General features: G+C 40.3%; 1 protein-coding gene across 1 annotated transcript; it reads left to right on the top strand.

The window, feature by feature from the left end:
• The first annotated feature begins 184 nt into the window (after window positions 1–184).
• Window positions 185–26,010, top strand: LOC144605579 (guanine nucleotide-binding protein G(i) subunit alpha-3-like). Its single transcript, XM_078421008.1, has 9 exons — window positions 185–673; window positions 11,448–11,490; window positions 13,754–13,895; window positions 15,085–15,242; window positions 16,644–16,772; window positions 22,348–22,477; window positions 23,026–23,179; window positions 23,540–23,752; window positions 23,973–26,010. The coding sequence occupies exons 1-8, from the start codon at window positions 556–558 to the stop codon at window positions 23,728–23,730; spliced, it is 1,065 nt and encodes a 354-aa protein (XP_078277134.1). The 5' UTR covers window positions 185–555; the 3' UTR covers window positions 23,731–23,752; window positions 23,973–26,010.
• The last annotated feature ends 1,073 nt before the right edge of the window (window positions 26,011–27,083 follow it).

Below are 27,083 nucleotides of genomic sequence, written 5' to 3'. Positions count from 1 at the left end.
TTTATTGCATCGTATGGAAGGCGCATTCCCAATCGCGTTGTACCCCTGTACAATGACAATAAAGATATATTGTATTGCTTGCCAGAATTGCAGTTGTTGGTCTGCAACTAGGAAGACTACAACTCCCGTGGTTCCACGCGTGGCTTCCGCCATGTGGGCCGGATGTGAGGTCAGTGTAGGGCAGGGTTTCCGCTTTCAAACGCTAACTGTCAGGGCTCGTGGCGAGCGGTCGTGTTTAAACCGCCAACGGATCGCTCTGGGCGCTCGAGCGGCCGCTTAGCTGCTAGACGGCGGGAGCCCTCGGCCGGGCCGGGCCGCCCGCTCCTCTCAGGACTTCAACTCCGTGAGGAAAAACTCGCCTTTTTATTTGTGTGTTTGTGTTGTCTTTTCGATCTCCGAGCCGGGGGGCTTGGGGCGAAGAAAGCCTCAAAAGTCCGGTGGAAGCAGCAGTCGCCGTCGCACACCCCCTCCCTCCCTCGGGGGGAAGACTCCCGTTCGTTGCCTCGGCTCACACTGCCCCTCCTCGGGAGGCGAGTTACTCCCCCGGTCGCCACGATGGGCTGCACCATGAGCGCAGAGGACAAGGCGGCGATGGCCAGGAGCAAGATGATCGACCGCAACCTGCGAGAAGACGGCCAGAAGTCGTCGCGGGAAGTTAAGCTGCTGCTGCTCGGTAAGATTAAAAAAAAAAAGGCTATGCTGGCGAGCGTCCGGTTAGGGGAGGCATCCAGTCGGCGGATCGGACAGACCTTGCACTGGCGATCGCGCCTGTCCCGTTCACTGCCGCGTGGCCGCTTGTGCCCCAGGGGGGGCGCTGTGTCCGGAGGACCGCTTCCCCGGAAACCGTGGCGACATTAATTCCGCAAAGTTGTGAACAACCCTCGGCTCAGTCCGCCTAAACCCACCGGATCTCTCGGTTGCTAAACACTTTTAACTCCCCCCTTGTCTGCAGGTGCTGGTTTAAACTGAAGATAAACACGAAAAGCTGGAGTAACTCAGCGGAACTGGCAACATTTCTGGAGAAAAGGAATAGGTGACGTTTCGGTTCTTCAGACTGAAGAAGGGTCTCGACCCGAAACGTCACCTATCCCTTTTCAGTCTGAACAAGGGTCTCGACCCGAAACGTCACCTATCCCTTTTCAGTCTGAAGAAGGGTCTCGACCCGAAATGTCACCTGATCCTTTTCTCCAGAGATGCTGCATAACCCGCTGGGTTATTTCAGCTTTTTGTGTCTGCCCACACTGACCTTTCTTGCCAATGTAAGAAAATAACTGCAGATGCTGGTACAAATCGAAGGTATTTATTCACAAAATGTTGGAGTAACTCAACAGGTCAGGCAGCATCTCATGAGAGAAGGAATGGGTGACGTTTCGGGTCGAGACCCTTCAGGGTGAAACGTCACCCATTCCTTCTCTCCCGAGATGCTGCCTGACCTGCTGAGTTACTCCAGCATTTTGTGAATAAATACCTTCGAATCTGACCTTCCTGTGCTGTGCCTCCTCCACTGTCAGAGTGAGGCCCAGTGCAAATTGGAGGAACAGCACCTATTTTGCTAGGACAGCTTACACCCCAGCGGTATGAATATTGATTTCTCTAACTTCAAGTAACCCGTGCTTTCCCTCTCTCTCCATCACAGACCACCTCCAGTTCTCCGACCAGTCTGACATGCCCTCTGATTAAAATTTATCTCTGTATGCTTTGTTGTCAACTTATCCTTGAAAGCATGCTTTATTCTACATTTTCCTTGATTTTTCATCGCCTTTGGATGTCTCGTTTTGACACCTCACACTTCATTTTCTCTGTCTCCCTCTCCCCTGACTCTCAGTCTGAAGAAGGATCTCAATCCAAAACATCACCCATTCCTTCTGTCCAGAGATGCTGCCTGTCCCGCTGTTACTCCAGCATTTTGTGTCTATCTTCTGCAAAATTGTTACTTCTGTTTATTTTATTGTCATGTGTACCTAGGTACAGTGAAAACCTTTTGTGTACTAACCAGTCATGAATTTCCTGCTCTTCCTTGAGGATAATGTTGTAGGGTCTTTCCACGAGTGATAGTTCTACTCAATAACCAAGGTCTGTAGTCTCTTTTTTGCTCTGGTTTATTTTCACCCACATGTTTAGACTGTATTGTTGTATCCTTATTGTTTTGATGTGGTTATGCTTTATTCTTAATTGTTAGCTGTATGTTTGTGTTGTCATTTGTGAGCGGAGCACCAAGGCACATTCCTTGTATATGCACATACTTGGTCAATAAACTTATTCATTCATTTTTTGTTATCCTCTGTGAACACTACATTCAAAAGAAACAATTTCCCCTCGAGTGCTACGCCTTCTGGGGTGTTGGCGCGAATTTGTTGTGAATTTGTAACTTACTGATGAATGATAGAACAACTCAATTAGCCTTGAGATTTGTTGAAAATTTACTCTTCCCTTCACATGAATAAATTGTGGAACGATTGTGAATAGGTGTTTGCATTAAAGTCATAGGAGTTGATACAAATGAGGTTAAAGGTAGGATTTTAAAGTTTGGAGCAAAGTGCTTCGATTTCAGATAGTTTTGAGGTTGGGTGATTTATCCAACTGCTGCTGGTGTCTTCAGCTGAAGCGTATATTGCTCAGGCAATGAGTATTGGAGGAACTAAGCCATGTATGGTTTACAAATGTAAGTGAAAGCCATATGCATTAGAGTCAGTGCTAGTAATTCTGGGGTGAAACTGTGGATAAAATCTTTAAGTTGGACCAGGTTGCATGAAGTAGTGTAGAAATGCACAGCTTAGAGCATTTAAAGTGGAAGACCTGCAAGTCTAGCAATTTCAAGTAATTTATTGCAAAAATCTATTAAAACCTTGAAGCAGCTAACTTGGCATTTTTCACTTGCATATTTAAGCCATTTGTAATATTTTTGTAAAGTGCAGTGCGTGCATTAAAATAAGTGCATTTTCTCAGGCCATTTATGAACATCTCCAATTTAAATTTGGATTCCGATGGCAATTGGATTATGGTGATTGATTGCATTCTGACCAAATGCGTGTGAATGTCTGTTCACAAGCGTTTCACAAATTAATCTTACAATCTTACAAAACATTGTTTTGCCAATGAAAGTAGTGAATCTGTGGAAATCTTTGCCACAGAAGGCTGTGGAGGCCAAGTCAGTGGATATTTTTAAGGCAGAGATAGATAGATTCTTGATTTATACAGGTGTCAATGGTCATGGGGAAAAGAAAGGCGAATGGGGTTTGGAGGGAGAAATGGATCAGCCATGATTGAATGGCGGAGTACACTTGATGGGCCAAAAAGCCTAATTCTACTTCTATTCCTCGTGACCTTATGAAAATAGGCTGTGAATATTGACCCTGGTATGGCAATTCTATTCTTGTCAAACAATGTACTTGGGAACAATATGTTGAAATAGTCATGCATTATTGTTTTGTCTTCCTAATTTGTGACAATTTGGTAGTTAATATGTGAGAACATTTAATGGGATTAAATGCTCTGCCTGAACGAACCATTAATTATTTATACTCTTGGGTATTTATAGGTTGCTATGAATTTTATCATTGTATATTTTAGGTTGAGACCTTTCCTCTTAATCTTCTGAGTAAGTACAGGCAGTGAGTGGTATGCCGCCTTGGCTGTAGTTTCAATGTGGTTGGAGCAGGACCCATTGTTGAAGCACTTGAGGGTTGAATTGCTGCCTGACTTCACTTGGTAGCTCATTATAGCATGCAAGCCATGTCAGAATTGATGGGTGTCCATGTGGTTATCCTGGGACTCTATTGTGGTCTCAATTCTCTCTTGGTGTCCTTCATGGCCTTTTTAAAGATCATACATGGATTCCTTGTCAGAAGCGTTCAACTTGACTTGGACTTCACCTTGCGGTTCATCATTTTCTTTTCCCACTAGGGAACATGCATATCCTCGTTTTATGCAGTCTTCTATGCACTTACTGATAAAGTCTGTGATGGCATTTGCATACTCACTAGATTCGCTGCAGGCACCTTGAATATGGAACAGTCCACCAACTCAAAGTATCTTATCCGTTTCCTTGCGACATTCTGTACCGGATACACCAACTTTAGCATCAGCTGTAAGCAATGAGTAGAAGCTCATTCTGTTGGTCAGATTTATCAAAACTCAGTGGGGGAAGGAACAGTGTGTATCATTGATGATCATGTAGCAGTGGTCGAGTGAGTTCAATCTCATGTTGGCCCTTTGCTTATCAATTTCCATCTGGAGGTTCCACATTACCTCCAATAAAAAAGCCGACTATTACAGGGTATTTTGAATTTAATGTATGAGCATTTTATTGAATATTATTCAGGTCTAATTGTCTGATCATGCCCCAATATTTGAAATGGCTGTGGGAAATTAATAATTGAGTTAGCTGAGATGTGTTTTCTGCAAGAAAATAGCTCAAAGCTGTAACTTCAGAAATTGAAATGCAAAATATCAAGCAATAGGCTGGAATGAGTGCTCTGAAAAAATTGCTGGCTAGTAAATTTTAGGTGCTAAATTCATATTTTGGTACTTCTGTTGAAGTATCCTTGCCAAAACATTGAATTCTCATTCGTGCTGAGAGAATAAATGTATTGTAAAAGTTATGATTGTTTTGATCATTTGCTTTCATTACAATGAAATAGTTTGCAAATGATACATGCTTATCTGTAATTCCACATGACATGTTTGAGAAGAAAGGTGGTTTCTTTGTAAAATAACAATTTCAACATACTTCCTGTCTTGGGGTTATAACTGTTTTAGGTTGCATTTGTGGTTCCATTTACTTTGTGCATCATTTTGAGATTGTACTTCCCTTTTGTAAACAGTAATGAGACGAATGGTCACATGATCTAGTTTGTAAGTTAGAAAATGAACTAACTGCGTAATACAAAATGGGAATTGTACTTTTCCTCCTCGCCACCACTTCACCTCCCCCTGATCTGCAAAACAAACTTCTTTCTGGGACATTGGCCATAAATGTTTTCCATTTAATCAGTCACACATGAGAGGGATAAAGGAGGAAGGGATTTGTACAAGTAATTTTGGAACTTTGCACGTCTAATTTTCACATAAAGATTGTCCGACTATATGACTCATCTATGGTTTTCACTTCCCCTCTACTGATACCAGTATGCACTCTTCCTCTTCCATACTGGCTGGCTAATCTGCTGAACTCTTTGTGGTTTGGACTTGAAGCATCAAGACAGTTCAGTTTGGATGGACCCGAGGGGAAAACCTCTTTCCAGAAGGTATTTTCTATTAGATGAAGGATATGTAATTTTGCAAGTAAAACTATTTGCAACAAGTTTCCCCCATCTTTTGTTATCAGGCTATCTGATTGAAATAAAAACAGAAAATGCTGTCAATATTCGGCAGGTCTGGAAGCAGGTGTGAAGAGACAAGCAGAATTGACCAACAAAAAAGGCATTGGCCTGCAATATGAACTCTGTTTCTAGTCAAGTGTTGTCTGACCTGCCTATTTCCAGCATATTCTGTCGTCTTCCCACCCCTCCACATTTTCCAGCATCTGTAGTTTTAGTTTTTTGCTTTTCAATATATAGTTGTTGACTTTGCTTGCTGCTTGAAGATTAGAATGCTAGGCGTTCACATTTATGCTGCACTAGTTCTTTGTATGGATGCAGTCTGTCCTGAAGTATCTGCTTCTATTGTACAAAATAATATGGTGGTCAGATGTGGTACAATGTAAGTGAGTTATTACTCAGTAGAATATCCAACCATTGTGGATTTTATAACAGTCATGGGTGAAATGGACAATTTCTCTTGCATTGAGTTCTGGAGCTGATTGTTAAGCTTGCCTTTTTTTTACAATGGTGTCATGTAACTGTTTCCTCTGTCTGAGAGAGCATATTGTGATATCTCCATATTTCCAGATGGAAACTTGGATTTAATAAAAGAAGAGTTTTTGCTGTTACCTATGAAAATTAGCTATTGATTTATGGTATTTTCAACAAAGATAGTACTGTGGTGCAGCAGGAAGCACAAAGAAGCATAATTCAATCATACCTACACTGGTAGGAATGTGGAAGTTTGCAAATTAAAATGTTTTCTAAAACTGAAAGAATTGAATTTCAAGCTGCCTAAATAATATAGCACTAATGTGTATGTATCACAACCTCTTTAACATTTCAGAGTACTAATCACATTGCCATGTGCAAACATTGATGCAAGTCTATCCCCTACACTTAGAGCTTATATCTTAACAACATGTATCCAATTAAGGAGCAACGACTCATTAGTTATTCACAAATTTGGAAATATAGTTAGATTTGTTAATTACAGTATGGAATTACAGACATGTTCTATAATTAATTCATTTGGGTTGCTGCACAAGTTTTAATAACATGGCTGTCTCTGTAAAAACTCACTTTCAAATGCAAAAGCCCATATTTTTCCTCTAAACATGTTTTGTTCACGGTGGCATCTGTACAGATGCCATGCTTGGAAAGGACCTTCAAGCTGCAACTGACTTTTGCCGTCTTACTAAAATAAATAATGCTAACAAAGTGTTTCATCCTCGCTTCCATTTGTCAGCTTTTGTTAGTTACAATTACCACTGTCCTACCACGGATAAAACATTAAAATCTTTTATTTTTTAAATTTGCTTCAACTGGAACAGATTGGTGACTCGCTGAACTTTGAGTGCTTGACATGTTTGCTCTGTTTACGCATCACATTTTTGTTTTGCATTTAATGTATTTGTTATTGTGATAGACATGTTATTCACATAGATCTTCTGCGTTAAGATAGGAGTCACCAAGTTTGGTTTTTGGCACAAAAAGATTCCGTCAAATGTTTAAAAAGAACATTTTTTTCATTAATTGGAAAGCTACAGGTGCTGGATTATTTTCCAGAGATATCAGTGAAAAGAGGAGCAGAGTTAGTAATTGGGTAAGTTTCCATTCATTTTGAATGAATTGTTTGGTGAGATGGGATAGAAAGAATACTTATCCAGTGGTGAACTATAATTGATTGAAATTCAATTGAAGGTGTTATGGGGCTCCAGTGTTGGAATCAACCCTTTTTAAATAGTGCAAACTGGAAAGGAAATTCTGAAATATTTCTTTACTTAAATAACAAACCATTCTTCTAGGATCCATGTAATGTGAAAGTAGTATGCCAAACTGAACTTGCTGGGCATTTGCAGATGTGAATATTTCTGGAAACTTGTTTAAAACATTTGAATCTCCTGACAAACACGAGATTTTCTCCATTTAAAGCATCTTTGCTTGGACATTTAGTACAATTTAAAAGGTATTTATGTGAATAAAATAATCAACTGTGTGATTTTTTTAAAAAAATTACAGTGGTTTGTTGAAGGAGAAATGGCTGTTTTCAAGGGTTTTCAAAGGAACACCTGGCAAGAAATCAGAGGCAGAATAGCTTGTGTGGTTGGTTTGTGTTTTGTCTTAAGCCAACAAGGGTTAAAGAATATGTAATGTTTCCAGTTGAAAAGGCAGTTTGCAAAGCATCTGAAAACTAGATTGACCACCTGTAAAAAGAAGGGTTGGGTGGTGGGTGACGAGGGAAAGACCAAGAGATAAACAACTATATTGAAGGATGTGAAATACAGCATTCAGAGCTCCTATTCAAGTGCAATAGCTTGCAACATCTTTCATCACACCATTTGGCAATTTCATGTAATGTATTATCGTAAGAGTTTAATTCAGGTAAGTGTGTGGTGTACATTTTGGTAAGTCAAAACTTGGCAGGGCCTTCATAGTGAACGGCAGGGCCCTGGGAAGTGTTGTAGAGCAGGGGAGTACAAGTGTGTGGTTCTCTGAAAGTTGAGTTGTAACTAAATAGGGCGGTGAAGGATGTTTTTGGCGTTTTGGCCTCCAACGCGGAATTGAGTATAGAAGTTAGAACGTTATATTACAGTTGTACAGGGTGCTGGTGAGGTTGTACTAGTAGTGTGTTCAGTTTTGTTCACCCTGCTTTATAAAGGACTAGTGAACCCGTTGAGCCCAAACCTCTCCTCACCCTCTCATCCCCCCTTCCCCTCCCCCCAGCCCCCCCACTCCATCCCCTCAACCTCCCATACCCTCCCTCCCTAGGAGATAGATTTAAACTTAAAAATGTGAATAACTTAAAAAATATAACACCGATTTCAATGAAACTTCTTCCATGAGCACGAAAGGGGCGACGGTGTGTAAGGTGGGCCTAAAATTGTCGTGCAATCGTGTACTGTTTTGGCTGTAGTTCAGGAATGAACAAACGAGAGTTTTAGTATATAGAGATGCCATTACCTTGGAAAGAGTGCAGAGAAGGTTTTCAGAAAATGTTGCCGGGACTAGGGTTGGGCAGGCTAGGACTTTATTCCTTGGAGCACCGGAGGCTGTGGGGTGATATTATAGAGGTGTTTATATTATTTTGAGGATTAGATGGTGTCAATGCATAGTCTTTTCCCCAGGGTAGGGGAATCAAGAACTGGAGGGCTAAGGTGAGAGGGCAAAAGCTTTAATAGGAGCCTGAGGGTAATTTTTTCACTGAGGTTATAGAACGAGCCGCCAGAGGAATTAGCTGAGGCATGTACAATAACAACATTTAATACATTTGGACTTTTGGAACGTGAATGGCAGAGATTTAGAAGGATACCAGACGACCCGTGGACCAGTTGGGTCCAAACCTCTCCTGCATTGGTCTAGCACCCTCCCCTCCCCCAACCCCAAAGCACACAGCAAGATCTCAGGGTATATCTTTCTTAAAACCTGTCCCCTTGACAAAGTGTTTTTAGAAGTCATATAATTATAAATTATTAAAAACATTTAAACTAACTTCATTCAAATAAAGCGCTCTGTTTACCTTTCTGCCAGCAGCTGATTTCTCCCATTCATTTTAATGGGAACGACCCATGGACCCGTTGGGTTCCCATTGTGATGCAAGATGAACACGGAAGTGGGTTCGTGTTGTGACGCAACGTGTTCATCTTTATTTATATATATATATATAAAGAAAGAGAGAGGTGGGACAAATATAGACAAATGAGACTAGCTTAGATGGTGCATCTTGGTCGGCATGACAAAGGGATTTAGTGGGCTGAAGGGTCTGTTTCTATGCAATATCTTTCAATCAATAGGCCTGTGGAACAAATGCACCATATCTATTACATGTGCTCCTACTAATAAACGGAATGGTTTTTTTGTGTATTCTAAAACTCTTCAGTGTGCTCTGATCAGATATACATTGTTTTCTAATGGCATTGGAACTTAATTTTTTTTTAAATTGCGGCTGTTTTTTAAGCTTAATTGGAAGTCAATTGTTTGGGCTGTAAATGATAAATAGGAAACGCCCAACTTTCTCTCCCTACTTTCTACATTCACTTATTATTAAACATCATTATATCTGTAATGTTGAGGAAAGTTGTAATGTAAAATGTGTTAGATCAATTTGTGAACAGTGGTTTCCATATGAAATTGGATTGGAGAGTGGAGAAATGTAATTGTAGTGCAGAATAGCAACGTCTTGTTAATCTTATTCTCCACCACGCATTATTTTGAGGATTTTGAAAATGCTTACAACAGACCATCTGAAATGTGAAAGTCTTGGTGTTGAATTCCAGGCAGTCAAGTCAAGTCAAGTCAATTTATTTGTATAGCACATTTAAAAACAACCCACGTTGACCAAAGTGCTGCACATCTGACTAGGAAAAAAAGAAACATACAGTGGCAGGCAGCCAAACACAACGGCGCGGCCATCTTGAACAAAATGTTAATTCAATCACCCACAGTCCAACAATAAAAGCACTAAACAGGCACCCAAATTACCCAACCCCAAAAACCCCCCAAAACACAGTCCAACAATAGAAGCATTAAATAGGCATTCAAATCACACACCCTAAAACCCCCAAAAACACAGTCCAACAATAAAAACATCAAACAGGCACTCAAACCACCCAACCCCCAAAAAAAACACACAAAAAAGAAACATCCATCAAAGAAACATCCATCACAGTGAGTCTCCTCCAGTCCTCTCTCTCCTCACTGTGATGGAAGGCCACAATGTCTTTCCCTTCTCCCGCTGTGCCTCGCCCGCAGCCAGGTTGTTGTGGTTGCAGGCCGCACCGGACGGTCCACAGCGGGCCAAGCCCAAGGCGCGTCGCGTCGCAGCCGCTCCCGCAGCCTCCGAAGACGGCCGGCTCCGCCGATGATAAGTCCGATCCGGGGCGGGCGAACACGCTGTCGCTGTCGCTGCCGCTGTTGCTGCACGTCGGGGCGGTCGTGGCTCCCGACATTGAAACCCCCGCCCAGCAGAGAAATATCCCGCGGCCATCCTAGGCCGCGCCGGACGGTGAAATGTCCGCGACCCAAGCCCCGCGATCCGGGGCGGGCGAACACGCTGCCGCTGCCGGAACTCCCGATGTCAGGCATCCACGCGGCCCGAACCTAAGGCGAGTCGCAGCCGCACCCGCAGCCTCCGAAGACGGCCGGCTCCGGTGATGGTAAGTCCGATCCGCGGGCTCTGCGAACCAGAGCCCTGGAGGCCGACAGCTCCAGGAGTTGGGCCGATGGTAGGCCGCAGCAGGAACGGAGACACGGCCCAGAAAACAAAGGTCGGGTCTCCGTTCTGAAGGGACACATATTTATAGTGTTACAGTTTCCCCCTCCCCCCCACATACACACATAGTAAACAAACACAAAAACACCACATCACAACTACAATTAAGACCAAACAAACCAACAAAAACACAAAGACAAATGGACCGCAGGTGAGCGGCAGCTGCTAGGGCAGTGCCGCCATTTTGTTTTGTCATAATGTCATACTCTGAACTGCAGCAAGGCTGCAATTTCTTATGTTCACATTTTTTTTTGCTATAATCGTAATCCCCTACTTTCAATTCTAACATGTTTGTGGTTAGTCGTAGCTAAAATAAGCAGCAAGTAACATAACTTGAAATAACTTTGCTCACTCACGACAGCAACTCCCAATTAAATGCACAAATCGGGAAGCTGCCCGAGGTGTCCTGCACAGCCCTCATCCCGAAGAGCTTTCTGAAAAAGTTATCTTTTGAAACTCGCCATTAAAATATACTTTACATTTTTATTTTCAAAACAGCATCTCTGGTATTTTTCTTGCAGGCTGTAAAATCTTGTCATCAGAATTTGATAAACAAAATAATTTATTCCTAGTTCACATCAGAGTCCGTAATGTTCAATTGCTTGAATGTTTAATTTTATTTTCTTTTAAAAATAATTTACCCTTGTTTTTATGAGCCTGAACTTGATTTTTGTCACTGTCATTTTGTATGACAATGCTTCTTCAAAAATTGACAGATCGCACATTGTTTGTAAAGTTAGATGCATCCCGATATGTATGGACATTTTTGCGTATACCTCTAGCTAAACTGAACATTCAGGCTTGATCGTGGTCACGCAAAGACTTGCAATTGAAAGTTGTGAAAGTTAGTTACTGGTTTATTTTCTGATTTGTAGGTGCTGGCGAATCTGGAAAAAGTACCATTGTGAAACAAATGAAGTGAGTATGAAACCTTTATTTGATCTTGATTTCAAGTTTGGCTTAGTTTAGAGATACAGTATTGGAAAGAGCCCTTCGACCCACCACTGACCATTGATCACCTATTTATACTAATACGATGTTTTCTCACTCTCTTATCTACTCCCTACACGTTAAGTGCAGGGAGTGAATGACTCCCGATAGTCAAGTGTTAACTCTAGTAAAGTCAGATTTAAAAAAAATAAAGCCCTCAATAAAATATAGGTTGTTTCGCAGTTCAAATTGTTATTTTGATGAAGCTTGTGAACATGTCTCCGGTTCGACCATTTCTAACGTATTTTCTTGCCTTCTCGTTTGATTTAAAGAGTAATATAATAGAAGGTTGTGATTAGATGGAAGGATTTTGCATTCTTAATCTACGATTCCTCTCGTATCTTCATGTAAATTGCCTGTTTTCATATCGCAAATTGGATATAATGCAGTTGAGTTTTTGACTGCCTTTTATGTAGCACAGGCCAAATTGGTTATAATTTCTATGGCGAACTAGAGAATCACATATACACCTCTTTGAGAATTGATAAGCAGAAAAGAAAGCTCTTTTGGAAAATAACTTCCAATCTATTTTTAGCTTGCAAAAACTAAACTTGCAAGTCATTAAAAATACTGATTTTTGCAAATCCTGGGAGAAATCCTGTTGTTGCAAGTTGGCCACGTGGGCTGAGGAATGATTGATGGAATTTAATACAGACAAATGTGTTGCATTTTGGGATGTCTAACAAGGGCAGGACCTACACGGTGAATGGTAGGCCTCTGGGGAGTGTTGTAGAGCAGAGGGATCTAGGAGTGCAGGTGCATGGTTCCATGAAGGTTGATTCACAGGTAGATAAGGTGGTCAAAAAAGGCTTTTGGCTCATGGGCCTTCATCAGACAGATTATTGATTATAGAAGTTGGGAGGTCATTTACAGTGGTATAAGACGTTGGTGAGACTGCATTTGGAATATTGTGTTCAGTTCTGGGCACCATGTTATAGGAAAGATATTGTCAAGCTTGAAAGGGTTCTGAGAAGATTTATGAGGGTTTTGCCAGGACTAGAGGGTCTGAGCTATAGGCAGAGGTTGAGTACGCTGGGACTCTGTTCCTTGGAACGCAAGAGGTTGAGGGGTGATCATATGGAGGTGTATAAAATCAGAGAAATAGATCGGGTAGATGCACAGAATCTCTTGCCCAGTGTGGGGGAATTGAGGACCAGAGGACGTCGGTTCAAGGTGAAGGGGAAAAGATTTAATAGGAATCTGAGCGGTAACTTTTTCACACAAAAGGTGGTGGGTGTATGGAACAGGCTGCCAGAGGACTATCCCAACGTTTAAGGAACAGTTAGACAGGTACATGGATAGGTCAATTTTGAAGGGAGATGGACCAAACGCAGGCAGGTGGTACTAGAGTAGCTGGGACATGTTGGCGGTGTGGGCAAGTTGCGCCGAAGGGCCTGTTTCCGCATTGTATCACTCTGACTTTATGACTAAGTTTGAAACGCTCTAGCCCCCTAACCCACTTTCCCCATTGAAGATCCATCTGAAGAAGGATCTCAACCTGAAAAGTTACCCATTCCTTCTCTCCAGAGATGCTAACTGTCCTGCTGAGTTACTCCAGCATTTTGTGTCTATTTTCCCCATTGACAATTGTTTTTATACCTTTTTTGCACAACGTGTCTTGGGAACGTAACTATTGCTCCTCTTACAGAAGTACCCGTCCCAGTTTTGGAAGAAATTGTTATTACAAGTTTACTATGAAGGATAAGGACTTCTGCTTAATACAGTGCATTGATGCACTCCTTTTTATTTCTGAAATTGTTTTGATCCAAAATATTGAAGCTGTTTACCAATATCAAATGAGGCCGATAAACGGAAGGCATAGCTCCTATAAAGGAAGGCATGACTTTGCAGTATGCATTGAAACTATGGGCTGGGTGGGAGTTCCAAAATATTGGGTCACCATGGAGTAGAGGCAAAGATTACAACTGCAAATTATTATTTTGTAATTATCACACTATTACTCAAGTAGAAGTAAATCTTAACACTCAAAACATTCTTGTTATCTTTTAGTTAATTTTGAAATGGAGAGTTGCAAAGCTGATGGAAAATGTTTTGGGCTTATTCAAATAAGATTTTTTAATATATTGTCTGATGTGGTTTCAATTTGATGTTGGTACTTGACCGTAATCTACTGGAAAATTAAACCCGCTCATCTTGCAATCTCAATTCTTCTCATCTTTTTCTGTTGCAGAATCATTCATGAAGATGGGTATTCTGAAGAGGAGTGCAAGCAATATAAAGCAGTGGTTTATAGCAATACAATTCAGTCTATCATTGCTATAATCAGGGCCATGGGGCGGTTGAAGGTTGATTTTGAAGATTCATCCAGAGCTGTGAGTTTCAGTCTGATTGTTTTTTATACTGCTGAGCTGAAGGGCTTCAAAGGTTATGGGGCGAAGGCAGGAGAATGGGGTTGAGAGGAGAAAATAGATCAGCCATGATCGAATGCTGGAGCAGACTCGAGCCATGGAGCTGAATGGCCTTATTCTGCTCCAATGTCTTATGAACTGTTTCAAGGCTACATTAAATACTGTGGCTGTAATTCTTTGGGGAAATTTTCAACATAAATAGTAGTGTATTCTTTCTTTAAATGACTTGTTTAGAGGGCAGGTATGGATAGCAAGTTAGGACACAAACAAGCCAAGTCATTATATTTTCACATGTCAATCAGATTGCTAACACTTGCTATATAAATAATAGTACCTTGTATGTGTTGCCAGTGAACAGAACCTTTCAAATCTTACCCAGAGAAAAATGATAGTATTTACTGTGGCATTGTGAACAAACTTTAGCGTACATTCATAACAGAAATTGTTGGATATTCTTGCAACTATTCTGTGGTCTCGCACCATCCATAATTTTATGAACAGAAAAAACATTTTTTGTTGCTAAGGACACTGGAATAGCGAATGATAAAACAATGTTTTACCATTCTAAACTAACTTAAGTTAAGTAATATTGTGTATGCAACTGACGAAATATGACATTTGGCTATCTGACCAAAACCAGAGGATGACCACAAGATTTAAACAGTGTAAGAAAATAACTGCAGATGCTGGTACAAATCGAAGGTGTTTATTTCACAAAATGCTGGAGTAACTCAGCAGGTCAGGCAGCATCTCAGGAGAGAAGGAATGGGTGACGTTTCGGGTCTGAAGAAGGGTCTCGACCCGAAACGTCACCCATTCCTTCTCTCCTGAGATGCTGCCTGACCTGCTGAGTTACTCCAGCATTAAATTAAATACAAGATTTAAATAGTGATACTTTGTGTTTTGATTTTTTAATTATGGCATTGGAAACATCACATTGTGCCGTTTTGGTATTAACCACTTGTGGTCATAGGTTATAATTTAACATCTTGCTGTGAAAATGCACGATTTGTTTTGATTTAGCAGACACATTTTGATGCTATTGTTTTGTTACATTGAATGATTGTGAAAAAATGTCTTATGTTTAAATGAATAGTTTTGCGTCTGCTTTAATAAGTTCTTATCACCTTAAAGCATTTTTGTTTGTACGTAGGATGATGCACGCCAATTGTTTATTCTAGCAGGGACCACAGAGGAAGGAATCATGACAGCAGAACTTGCTGGAGTTATCAAACGGTTGTGGCAAGATAGTGGTGTTCAAGCTTGTTTTGGTAGATCTAGAGAATATCAGCTGAATGACTCTGCATCATAGTAAGTATGGTTATCATTACTATAATCAAAGTTCTTGTATCTAGTACATTAACAAATTGGCATTTTGTTCATCTGCCTGATACAGATTAAATTTGGAAGCTTCAAAATCTAGGAGAGTTTGGCTGTAAAGCTGCAATTGTCAAAATTCAAACGGTCATAAGTGATAGGAATAGAATTAGGCCATTCAGCCCATCGTCTACTCCGCCATTCAATATGACTGATCTATCTCTTCCTCCTAACCCCATTCTCCTGCCTTCTCCCCATAACCTTTGATACCTATACTAATCAAGAATCTATCTACGTCTTAAAAAAATATCCACTGACTTGGCCTCCACAGCCTTCTGTGGCAAATAATTCCACAGATTCATCACTCTCTGACTAAAGAACTTTCTCCTCTCCTCCTGAAAAAAATGTGCTTTAATTCTGAGGCTATGACCTTTCGTCCTAGACTCACTAATGGAAACATCCTCTCCAAATCCACTCTATCCAAGCCTTTCTTGATGAAAGTCAATTCTTGATGACATTTACTGCAAAAGATTCACAGCACATAACAAGCTATTTCTGGTCAGTTGGAAATTGTAAAACTATTTGTTAATGTTTTTATTCAGAATGCAAATACTGCTTGGATAAGATTTTATCCGAGGTCCCTCTGCTTGTGCAGCTGTCTAGAATAACCAGTTTTTATTCGCGTATACCATCCCGATTACATTGTTCAAAGGAAAGCATGAACCTGATATCTTAGATAATATTCTTCCATGGATGGTCAAAACAAAAACTAATTTACGTCACTTGGTATTATTATTATTATAACAAAAAAGTACGTTAGGTGTCATGTGCCACTTTCAGAATGCTTTAAATACAAGTTTTTTTAGAACTCATTGACCATCTCACCAGAGGCAGGAGTGGTGCTTAGATGCACAAACAAATTACTTTCCCAATTGCTAAATATTATTATATTTGGCTAATCAGAACCAAAACTCTGAATGCATGAGTAACTTGAAGTTTTGTTTTGAATATATAATTGGAGATGTACTTATTTTGCAATCAATCAGTCTTGATATTTTATACTTATTTTGCAATCAATCAATGCAATTGGTTTGAAGAAGGGTCTCGACCTGAAACGTCACCCATTCCTGCTCTCCAGAGATGCTGCCTGTCCTGCTGAGTTATTCCAGCATTTTGTGTCTATCTTCTACTTATTTTGCAAAGTAACCTTGGTTACTGAAAGCCACTTTCACTTCATTTATAGCTGGAAATAGTGTTTGTTCTATTTCAGTTATTGTCCAGACACAAAACGACCCAAAAGGCATTCCCCCACATAGGCTGTCTGACTCAGTGACTTCCTCTAGTACTCATGTTTTGCTTTTTATATTTCTCATTAACTATAAATTTCTTTTTCAGTTATTTGAACGATCTGGATAGAATATCCTTACAAAACTACGTCCCCACTCAGCAAGATGTTTTAAGAACCAGAGTAAAAACTACAGGTATCGTGGAGACGCACTTTACCTTTAAGGAGCTGTATTTTAAGTGAGTAATATTGTTCTTTAATCACATTGAAGTGCATTTTATTATTGCTAACTATAAAATGTGGTATTCTTTCAGTCATAAAGCTACGTCAATCTTGTTTTTTTCCTTTAATTGCCTGTGTAAATATAAAATGACTGAATCTTGCAACAATAGTATTTTTCACAATGAGGGTAATTATTTTTTTTAACTCCTTGATCAGACTTGGTGATATGCAGTGATAGGAATATTGGGTACGAGTCTAAAATAGCATATAGTGAATTATCTTGCGATCATGGAAGGAAAAAAGTAGAATGAACAACAAAGAGAATTTGAGTAGCAGCAGCAAGCAGCAGCAGTAGCAAGCAGCAGCAAGCAGCACCAAGCTGTGTTGCTTGGGAAGTAGTGTGTGGGGATTGTGTGGGGATAGTAAGGAGTAAGACCTGTGTGATCTCCCGGACTAGTTTCGATCGCCTAGCTTGGGGTCGGAGAGGAATTTCCCGGATTTTTTCCCAAATTGGCCTGGGTTTTTTATCCGGTTTTTCGCCTCTCCCAGGAGATCACTCAGTTCTTTTGGGTGGGCGGTTGGAGCGGTTGGAGTAGCGGCCGGGCGGTAGGTTTAGTAACCGAGCGCGGTGCTTTGTTTGGAGAGTATGACTGCCAGGGCAGTTTTTTGTTCTGGGTGTCGGATGTGGGGAATCTGGGAGTCTGATAGTCTTCCAGACATCCACATCTGCGCCAGGTGTGACGAGATGGGGCTCCTAAGGGACCGTATTAGGAACCTGGAGCGGCAGATTGATGACCTCCGTCTGATCAGGGAGAGTGAGGAGGTTATAGATAGGAGTTACAGAGAGGTGGTCACTCCTAGACCACGGGAGGTAGACAAGTGGGTCACTGTTAGGGGGGGCAAGGAACAGAGGCAGGGACTAGGGAGTACCCCGGTGGCTGTACCTCTTGGAAATAAGTACTCCTGTTTAAGTACTGTTGGGGGGGACAGCCTACCTGGGGGCAACGACGGTGCCCGGGCCTCTGGCAAGGAGTCCGGCCCTGTTGCTCAGAAGGGTAGGGAAAGGAAGAGGAGAGCAGTAGTAATAGGGGACTCTATAGTGAGGGGGTCAGATAGGCGTTTCTGTGGACGCAGTCGGGAGACCCGGATGGTGGTTTGCCTCCCTGGTGCCGGTGTCCGGGATGTGTCTGAGCGTGTCCAGGATATCCTGAAAGGGGAGGGAGAGGAGCCAGAGGTCGTGGTACATATAGGTACCAACAATATAGGTAGGATAAGGGAAGAGGTCCTGAAAGGAGAATTCAGGGGGCTAGGAAGAGAGTTAAAAAAAAGGACTTCCAAAGTAATAATCTCAGGCTTACTGCCTGTGCCACGCGATAGTGAGAATAGGAATGGAGTGAGGTGGAGGATAAATACGTGGCTGAGAAACTGGTGCAGGGAGCAGGGTTTCAAGTTTCTGGATCATTGGGACCTCTTCTGGGGGAAGTATGACCTGTACAAAAAGGACGGGTTGCATCTGAACCCGAGGGGAACCAATATCCTGGCGGGGAGATTTGCTAAAATAACTGCGGAGACTTTAAACTAGTACGGTTGAGGGGAGGGACTCAAACACAGATAGCTAATAGGCAGAAAAGGGAAACACTCAGACCCAATATGTAGGAGAGAAAGAAGGGAAAAGAAATAAACTGAGAATAAGAAATGATGGGTCCCTTAAATGTGTATATTTTAATGCTAGGAGCATTGTAAGAAAGGTGGATGAGCTTAGAGCCTGGATTGACATCTGGAAGTATGATGTTGTGGCGATATACAGATATGTCAATAGCAAAAGGATAGTGAGGGATAAAATTGGTCCATTAGAGAGTCAGAGTGGACAGCTATGTGCTGAGCCGGAAGAAATGGGGGAGATATTAAACAATTTCTTTTCTTCGGTATTTACCGAGGAGAAGGATATTGAATTATGTGAGGTAAGCGAAACAAGTAGAGTAGTGATGGAAATTAGGAGGATTAAAGAAGAGGAGGTACGGACACTTTTGAAGAATATAAAAGTGGATAAGTCTCCAGGTCCTGATAGGATATTCCCTAGGACATTGAGGGAAGTTAGTGCAGAAATAGCAGGGGCTATGACGGAAATATTTCAAACGTCATTAGAAACAGGGATGGTGTCGGAAGATTGGCGCATTGCGCATGTTGTGCCTTTGTTTAAAAAAGGTTCTAAAAGTAAACCTAGCAATTATAGACCTATTAGTTTGACGTCTGTGGTGGGAAAATTAATGGAAAAGATACTTGGGGACAATATATATAATTATTTGGATAATCAAGGCCTGATTAGAAACAATCAACATGGATTTGTGCCTGGAAGGTCATGTTTGACTAATCTTCTTGAATTTTTTGAAGAGGTTACCAGGGAAATTGATAAGGGCAAGGCTGTGGATGTTGTCTATATGGACTTCAGTAAGGCATTTGACAAGGTTCCACATGGAAGGTTGATTAAGAAGGTTAAATCGTTGGGTATTAATAGTGAGGTTGCAAGGTGGATTCAACAATGGCTGAATGGGAGATACCAGAGGGTAACGGTTGACAATTGTATGTCAGGTTGGAGGCCAGTGTCTAGTGGAGTGCCCCAAGGATCTGTGTTGGGTCCACTGTTGTTTGTCATTTACATTAATGATCTGGATGATGGTGTGGCAAATTGGATTAGTAAATATGCAGATGATACTAAGATAGGTGGAGTAGTTGATAGTGAGGTAGATTTTCAAAGTCTACAGAGAGACTTGGGCCTTTTGGAAGGGTGGGCTGAAAGATGGCAGATGGAGTTTAATGCTGATAAGTGTGAGGTGCTGCATTTTGGTAGGACAAATCAAAATAGGACGTACAGGGTAAATGGTAGGGAATTGAGGAATGCAGTGGAACAGAGGGATCTGGGAATAACTGTGCATTGTTCCCTGAAGGTGGAATCTCATGTGGATAGGGTGGTGAAGAAGGCGTTTGGTATGCTTGCCTTTATAAATCAGAGCATCGAGTATAGAAGTTGGGATGTAATGTTGAAATTGTACAGGGCATTGGTGAGGCCGAATCTGGAGTATGGTGTGCAGTTCTGGTCGCCAAATTATAGGAAGGATGTCGACAAAATGGAGAGGGTACAGAGGAGATTTACTAGAATGTTGCCTGGGTTTCAGCACTTAGGCTACAGAGAGAGGTTGAACAGGTTGGGTCTTTATTCTTTGGAGCGTAGAAGGTTGAGGGGGGACTTGATAGAGGTTTTTAAAATTTTGAGAGGGACGGACAGAGTTGACGTGGGTAGGCTTTTCCCTTTGAGAGTGGGGAACATTCCAACAAGGGGACATAGCTTCAGAATTGAGGGACAAAGGTTTAGGGGTAACATGAGGGGGAACTTCTTTACTCAGAGGGTTGTGGCTGTATGGAATGGGCTTCCGGTGGAAGTGGTGGAGGCTGGCTCGATTTTATTATTTAAGAGTAAATTGGATAGGTATATGGATAGGAGGGGATTAGAGGGTTATGGTCTGAGTGCAGGTAGATGAGACTAGGTCAGGGAGAATGGTCGGCGTGGACTGGTAGGGCCGGACAGGCCTGTTTCCATGCTGTAGTTGTTATATGTTATATGAGGTTGTGCTGAAGAGGCAAAGTGTTTTTCCAGGAGGGGGATGCATTATAACAAAAGATGACTGGGATTTTGTCATTGAAAATCGATCATTGCCAGATTAAGAGTGTCATATGGAATCAGAATTTGCTTACTGATAGTAGACAGAGGGTTGTGGTGAAAGAACAATATTCTAGCTGGATATGCAGAGAATGGAGGATAGGGATTATGTACATGCATATAAAAATTGGCCTAGGCATAATGTTGGCACAGATGTTGTGGGCAAAAGGGCCTGTTCTTGTGCTGTACTGTTCTTTGTTCATGTAAAAATGGTAGAGAATCTATCTTCTGGAAAATCTAATTTGAATTTGAGTCAAGATACCTTTGAAAACCTAAAAATTGTTGTCACTAGGTTAATATACTGGAAATCTACAGGAATCTGCTAAACTGTTCTTTCTGAACACTTATCACCTTGGGCATAGGAATGCCATTGAAAGTCTACACAATATAAAATTACCTATTGTAAATTTTATTGCCAAGAATGGCATAAATTCCATCTTACGAGGTTATTGACTTCAGTAACATGATTTGTTCTTTTTTTTAAAGTCTTGTCAAAGTTAATTACAATTATTAAATGGTAACAAGACAGGCGGTATTCATTTGACCTATTAAGAATGTGAAGGTTCTTCTAATTCTCCACACCTGCATGAAAAAACCTTGCATTTATTTCTGCACCCCGTCCCCATCCCCTCCAACTCCCTAAGTATTAATCAAGTCAACACTGGCTCAATCAAATAAATCTAGCTGGTCTTATCCCTCTAATCCACTCCCCATTATCGTGCAATTTCTTTCCTTTCTTGTACTTGTCTACTTTCCCTGTGAGTGCTATAATAAATCTGCTTCCTTCTACCTGTGGCAGTGTATTCTAAAACCAACAAGACTGACGATGAGCCTCGACCCCAACATCACCTATTCCTTCTATCAAGAGATGTAGCCTGTCCCGCTGATTTACTCCAGCATTTTGTGTCCATCTTCTGAGGAAAAGCTTAGTTCTTTTCCTACTTGCCTTCATTCCATGTCACCTGGTCCTTGAGCCCTCCACCAATCTGAACAATTTTTTCTCTATTTACTGTCTATAACCTTCATATCTCTGATCAAATATTGGAGTTCCAAGATCAACCCCAGCTTCTACAGATTGCCTATTAATTAAACTCCTTCATTAATGAATAAATTTATTACATTTCTTTTGCACGCATTAAAGCCTTTTGCATCATCCCTGAGTGCAGTGCTGGGACAGGATACACATCTTAAATTGTGGCTGAGTTCGTTTTATAAATTTTCATGATGACACTCACTTATACCGTCTCTCTTTAAAGTGAATAATCATCTCTGCTTCTCAAAACACTTTTTTCAATTAACCGTGCCACTTTCAGTGCACTTACAACCATGGGACCTCAGTTTAGTCCTTGTACCCCTTCTAGTACGGTGCCACAAGTTTATATAATCTAATTTTCCTTACCCATATGTAACTGTTACATTTTAATTTTTGTTTATTAAATATAAGCTGCTACATTTCTCCCGACTGCGCCTGCTACTCAATAGTTAACTGAAGATTATTATGATTCTCTTCTGTTTACTAGCTTTGTGATGTCTGAAGGATGAGAGATGGTGTTCTATAATGCTATCAGCAAAATAAATTTTGTATGCTAAGTATAGGTTACTACAGTATCAGTGCAGGAATAAACACTTCTAATATCAAAGATTTCAGAAAGAGGTCTTGTATATTCAGTATTGGTCTTTGTTGCATAGAATTTGAATGAGCTTTTTAAAAACTTGCATGTTGATATTTTAAACTTGCTGCATCAAATTGTTTTCTAAAATGTACAGATGCAACCAGTATCCTGTTGACTCTTGTTTGGGAAGATTTTTACGAGGTTAATAAATGTTTGTAGGTTTTTGTCAGATAAAAAAAATCTTTTAATGTTATCACCATTAAGGATGTTTGACGTTGGAGGACAAAGATCGGAACGGAAAAAGTGGATTCACTGCTTTGAAGGTGTAACTGCAATAATATTCTGTGTGGCATTGAGTGATTACGATCTTGTGCTTGCTGAAGATGAGGAAATGGTGAGTAACTGTTGTATTATGTATTAATTTTCCAGCAAAGTAGACCAAGGTTGTGTATTTATTTGCAGGATTTTTCAAACTGGCTGCTGTAATAGTGTAAATGCTGGTTGAGTGTTATAGAATTTTAATTTATGGTTACTGGCATTTTCTTTTCAAAGTGACAAATGAACTTCAAAAATACAACTGACATTCAGATCGATGCTTTTCATTTAGAAAAAAATATATATTCATTGTTGATTCTTGATGATTGGTGTGCCAACTGGCCTTGTACATTTATCAGCTAAGCTTCGAACAGCTAAATGTCCAATTGATATCAAGTACCATGGAATGATTTAGGAATTTGGTGGGGAGGGGGATGGGTGCAGAGGGGCTTACAATTTACAATTCTGAGAAGCATTTAGACAATTAAATCTTGTTTAGAAATAAAATGGGGTTTTTTAGATTATATCATGAGTATTTAATAAATTTGTTTAGGGAATAATAAATTTAAATAGGCTACATAGTGATCATCATTTTAATGTACAAGCTTGTTTTACTTTTATTCTCAGAACCGAATGCATGAGAGCATGAAGCTTTTTGACAGCATCTGCAACAACAAATGGTTTACAGACACATCTATCATTCTGTTCCTGAACAAAAAGGATCTATTTGAAGAGAAAATTACGAGAAGCCCTTTAACAATATGTTATCCAGAATACGCAGGTACTAATAGCTTGTTTGATTTTAAAATGATTTCATCATATTTGGGTTTATTGATTTACTTGTACCAGTTTTGAGTATTAATCTACCTAAACGTTTTACACTCATAGACGGGAAGCAGTATGTTACTGTCCTGATTATGTGCATCTAGAAGTGTTAAGACTGTAACATGGTACAATTTCAGTTACCATCCAAGACATTTAGCAATTTTGCATATTGTGACCCTGTTATTCATATTCTATGGACAGTCATTATCAAAACTAAATTTTACTGGTCATATCTATGGATTTAAACCTATCAGAAATGGTAGAGATTCCTATTTGCTGTCTAACGCAAAATGAACTCCTCACCGCATCTAACCAGGATCCAACACTTACGAGGAAGCAGCAGCATACATTCAGTGCCACTTTGAAGATCTGAACAGACGAAAAGAAACCAAGGAGATCTACACCCATTTCACATGTGCCACAGATACGAAGAATGTGCAATTTGTGTTTGATGCTGTGACAGATGTCATCATCAAAAATAATTTGAAGGAATGTGGATTATACTGAAACATATTAACAGCGTGTCCAGGTAAGAGCCTTAGCTAACAGCAGATTTACTACATACATGCAAAAGAATTTATTTGTATAGGTTTATATTTTTGCATTAGAAGTGGGGTGAAGGGGGAGCTGGAATTGACAAAATGTATCAACTTGGCATTTTTAAATAATGCTCTGCTGAATGGAAAGTCTCATTTTGTTCTGTTCTACCTTAATTTGAAACTGAACAAAACTACTTTTCTCTTTAAAAGGTATTTTCATACTAAAAAGGATCCTGCAAGATGGCCATCTTATTCCCTGGTTATGCTGCCTGCCAAACAGGGAAAGAACCTTGAAGAGATATGACTGTCATGAGTCAAACCTGCATGCAAGATATTAATTTGTGTTAAGGACCATTTTTAAAACTGCATTTTAAGCTGAAACCAATAAGTACATGTCTCTTCTGATTCAGACCCCGTGTTCAAGAAAGTTCTTCGCACTCCTTTGTAATTAAGTTGATTAACTAAGTGTTGATAAAATTGATGGCCACTGGTTTTTATTTCTCTTGATGGCATTTCATTAAGTGTTCTGATGTCCATTTGTTGCCATATATATTTAAACTTTGGAATCATCAAGAATTGTTGAAATTTGTTTTTACCACAAATAGGCTTTTGCTGATTCTGAAGGATCAATAAACATGTGAAATTTTAGGTTTTTGTGTATCTTGGTAGAACTGATGACTCTACCTGGAACGAGTACCAAGTTCTGCAGTACATAATTTCTGTTTGCTAACACAACGTAAAGTATATTTGTCCATTTGTAAAACAGTATTAAGATCAACAGAATAATGTAGTAGTGTGATCCAGTATTTACTTAACTTCTCAGCAGCTTTGCTTAATTCTAAGTGCTAGCCATTGTTCAATTTGCCAAATGTAAAATGTCCACCCATTTAACATCGGGCCAAATCTTTGGAAATGCCATTAGCTGCTTCATCTTACTGCTTTTTAGTTGATTTTTTTGTGAATGCAGTGACAGTAATCTTGAATTTGATACAAATATTAATTTCTCCTATTCATTCCAGAATTTTAATAGAGCTGGCAAGCACATAAAGAAATTAAAGATTTTAGTTATGGTCTGTGAAGTGGCATGATATTACTATCACTTGATTATTTTTATAATACAGCATTGCCATGTAAACCACAACTAATAAAACCATAAAGTGACTAATTTTTTGGAAGAATTGGTGCAAGTTATTTTTTCCTCATTTAACGGTTGTTTAAGTGAAGCATTCTAGTCTGTTTGTCTGTCTGTTCTTTCTGCTATTTTATACGTTCAAAATTGATTTTATAACTATTAGTTGCATTCCACCATGAGTTATACTTAGACATTCTTTGACATCTTTTCCTTGCAGGCCAACTGTTCTTCCAAACACAAGTTGCATAAAAAATTAACGTGAACTGAAGTACCAGCAAGTAGCTGTGATTTTACTTTTAGAGAGAGCTTAGAATCGGAAAAACTATCTCTGTTGTGGTGATCCATTAAAATGTTTCATTCTCTTTTGGAGGTTGTGTTGGTAATTGTAGTTTCAGATTAAAGTGGTGGTCTGATTGCTGGTTACATGACTGCAATAAGAGCCTCCAGCAAACACAACTTGAGGACTAAAATTAAAATCAAGCTCTGTTTTGCATATTTTTTAAAGTGATATTAGTAGTTAGGCTTGAATTTTTAGGTGACTGTTGACCATAAATTGGAACTTTGCTGCACTAAGACCTGGCATTGGTACTTAAGATTTTAATCCCATACATTAATTTTGGTTTGCATCATCAATCATTCGATGGTCCATCGTATTTTCCCCCTCTTGCATCTGAATGAAAGTGTTTTCTATTTAACATCGTATCTATCCACATTTGAGATGGAAAGTGTTTTTTTAGGACCATTTCTAAGGAAGTGTCTACAATCATTGCCTTTAGATCCCCCAATCTGGCCTTAAAGTGCAAAGTTTTTATCCACACAAATTGTATCAAATGCAGGTGACCTTCACGTTATGGTAAGTATCAAAATTTGCCCTTAAAGAATTCTTAATTTGAGATATGAAATAAAATGTACTCGGAATTCGTGGGACGAAAAATAAAGGAAGTTTATAAACTTGTTTTTTTGGGAATGCACAGATGCCATGGCTCTGCATTGTGAAAAGTCACAATATGGACTGTTTTCTAGTTGCGCAACCTCTCGTAACATGAGGAGCAGCCTGTATACAAGGGAATTGGAGACAAGTATGACTGGGATCTGGAGTAGGGATATATGCAAAATAGATACAAAAAATACTTACTTCTCCCCCCCCCCCCCCCCCCCCCGCCCTCTTTTAAGCATGCTGTAATTTTTTTTTAACTCCATACATCCTTGCATTCCTTCACCCACCCTGCTTTAAATTTGCAGGACAAAAAACCTCACCAAAATTGGCTCATTACTTGTGAGAGCTTTGTTTTCTCATGAGCATTGCAGCTCTGGAAGTTGCTAATGAGGTGCTGAAATTTGAGAGAATTAAAGCAAACCACGCCTGTGGTTTGGCAAGTCTCGGAAAAGAGATATCATGTTACGAGTTTCCGAATTAAAAGATAATTAAGTTCAGATGTTGTCTGTTTTGGGGGCATGATTTATATAAAGGTCTCCAAAGATTTGGCTGCTTTGATGAGTGGGGTTTTTTTTAATGTGGGTAATGGATAAAACTAATTCTGGAGAATGTAACTAAACCCTGTCAGAGTTCTAAAATGTAAGTTCATGAAACATACAGTGAAAGGACTGAGGATTTATGTTTAAACACTCGAGGTTTGTTTGTGAGCATTGTACTTCTGGGATAATTTCATTGATATTTTTATTCCGGTCCAGTTGTTGCATATATACTATTACTGCAAGAAGAGTTGAGTCCTGTAAAAAATCATGGGCTGGTGCCAAAAAATAAATAACAGGTATCACAGAGCTTTATTTGTCGTTCGGTACCGAAGTACCGAACGAAACTACATAGCAGTCATAGAAAAAAAAAGAACACAAGACACATAACCCCAACACAAACGTCCATCACAGTGACTCCAAACACCCCCTCACTGTGATGGAGGCAACAAAACTTCCCCTCTCTTCCCCACGCCCACGGACAGACAGCTTGTCCCCGACCGACCCGCACAGTCCCCGCACCGGGCGCTGAAACGTCTCGCGGCCGAACCGGGCGATGAAAGGCCCGCGACCAAGCCTTGCGCAGCTAAGTCCCGCAGCCGAGCTGCACCAGCGGTGAAAAGTCCCGCAGCCGAGCCGCACCGGGCGGTGTTAAGTCCCGCAGCCGAGCCGCACCAGCGGTGAAAAGTCCCGCAGCCGAGCCGCACCGGGCGGTG

Source organism: Rhinoraja longicauda, chromosome 24, assembly GCF_053455715.1.
Source record: "Rhinoraja longicauda isolate Sanriku21f chromosome 24, sRhiLon1.1, whole genome shotgun sequence".
In the NCBI taxonomy this organism is placed as follows: domain Eukaryota; kingdom Metazoa; phylum Chordata; class Chondrichthyes; order Rajiformes; family Arhynchobatidae; genus Rhinoraja; species Rhinoraja longicauda.
This window is presented reverse-complemented; position numbering and strand designations above follow the sequence as displayed.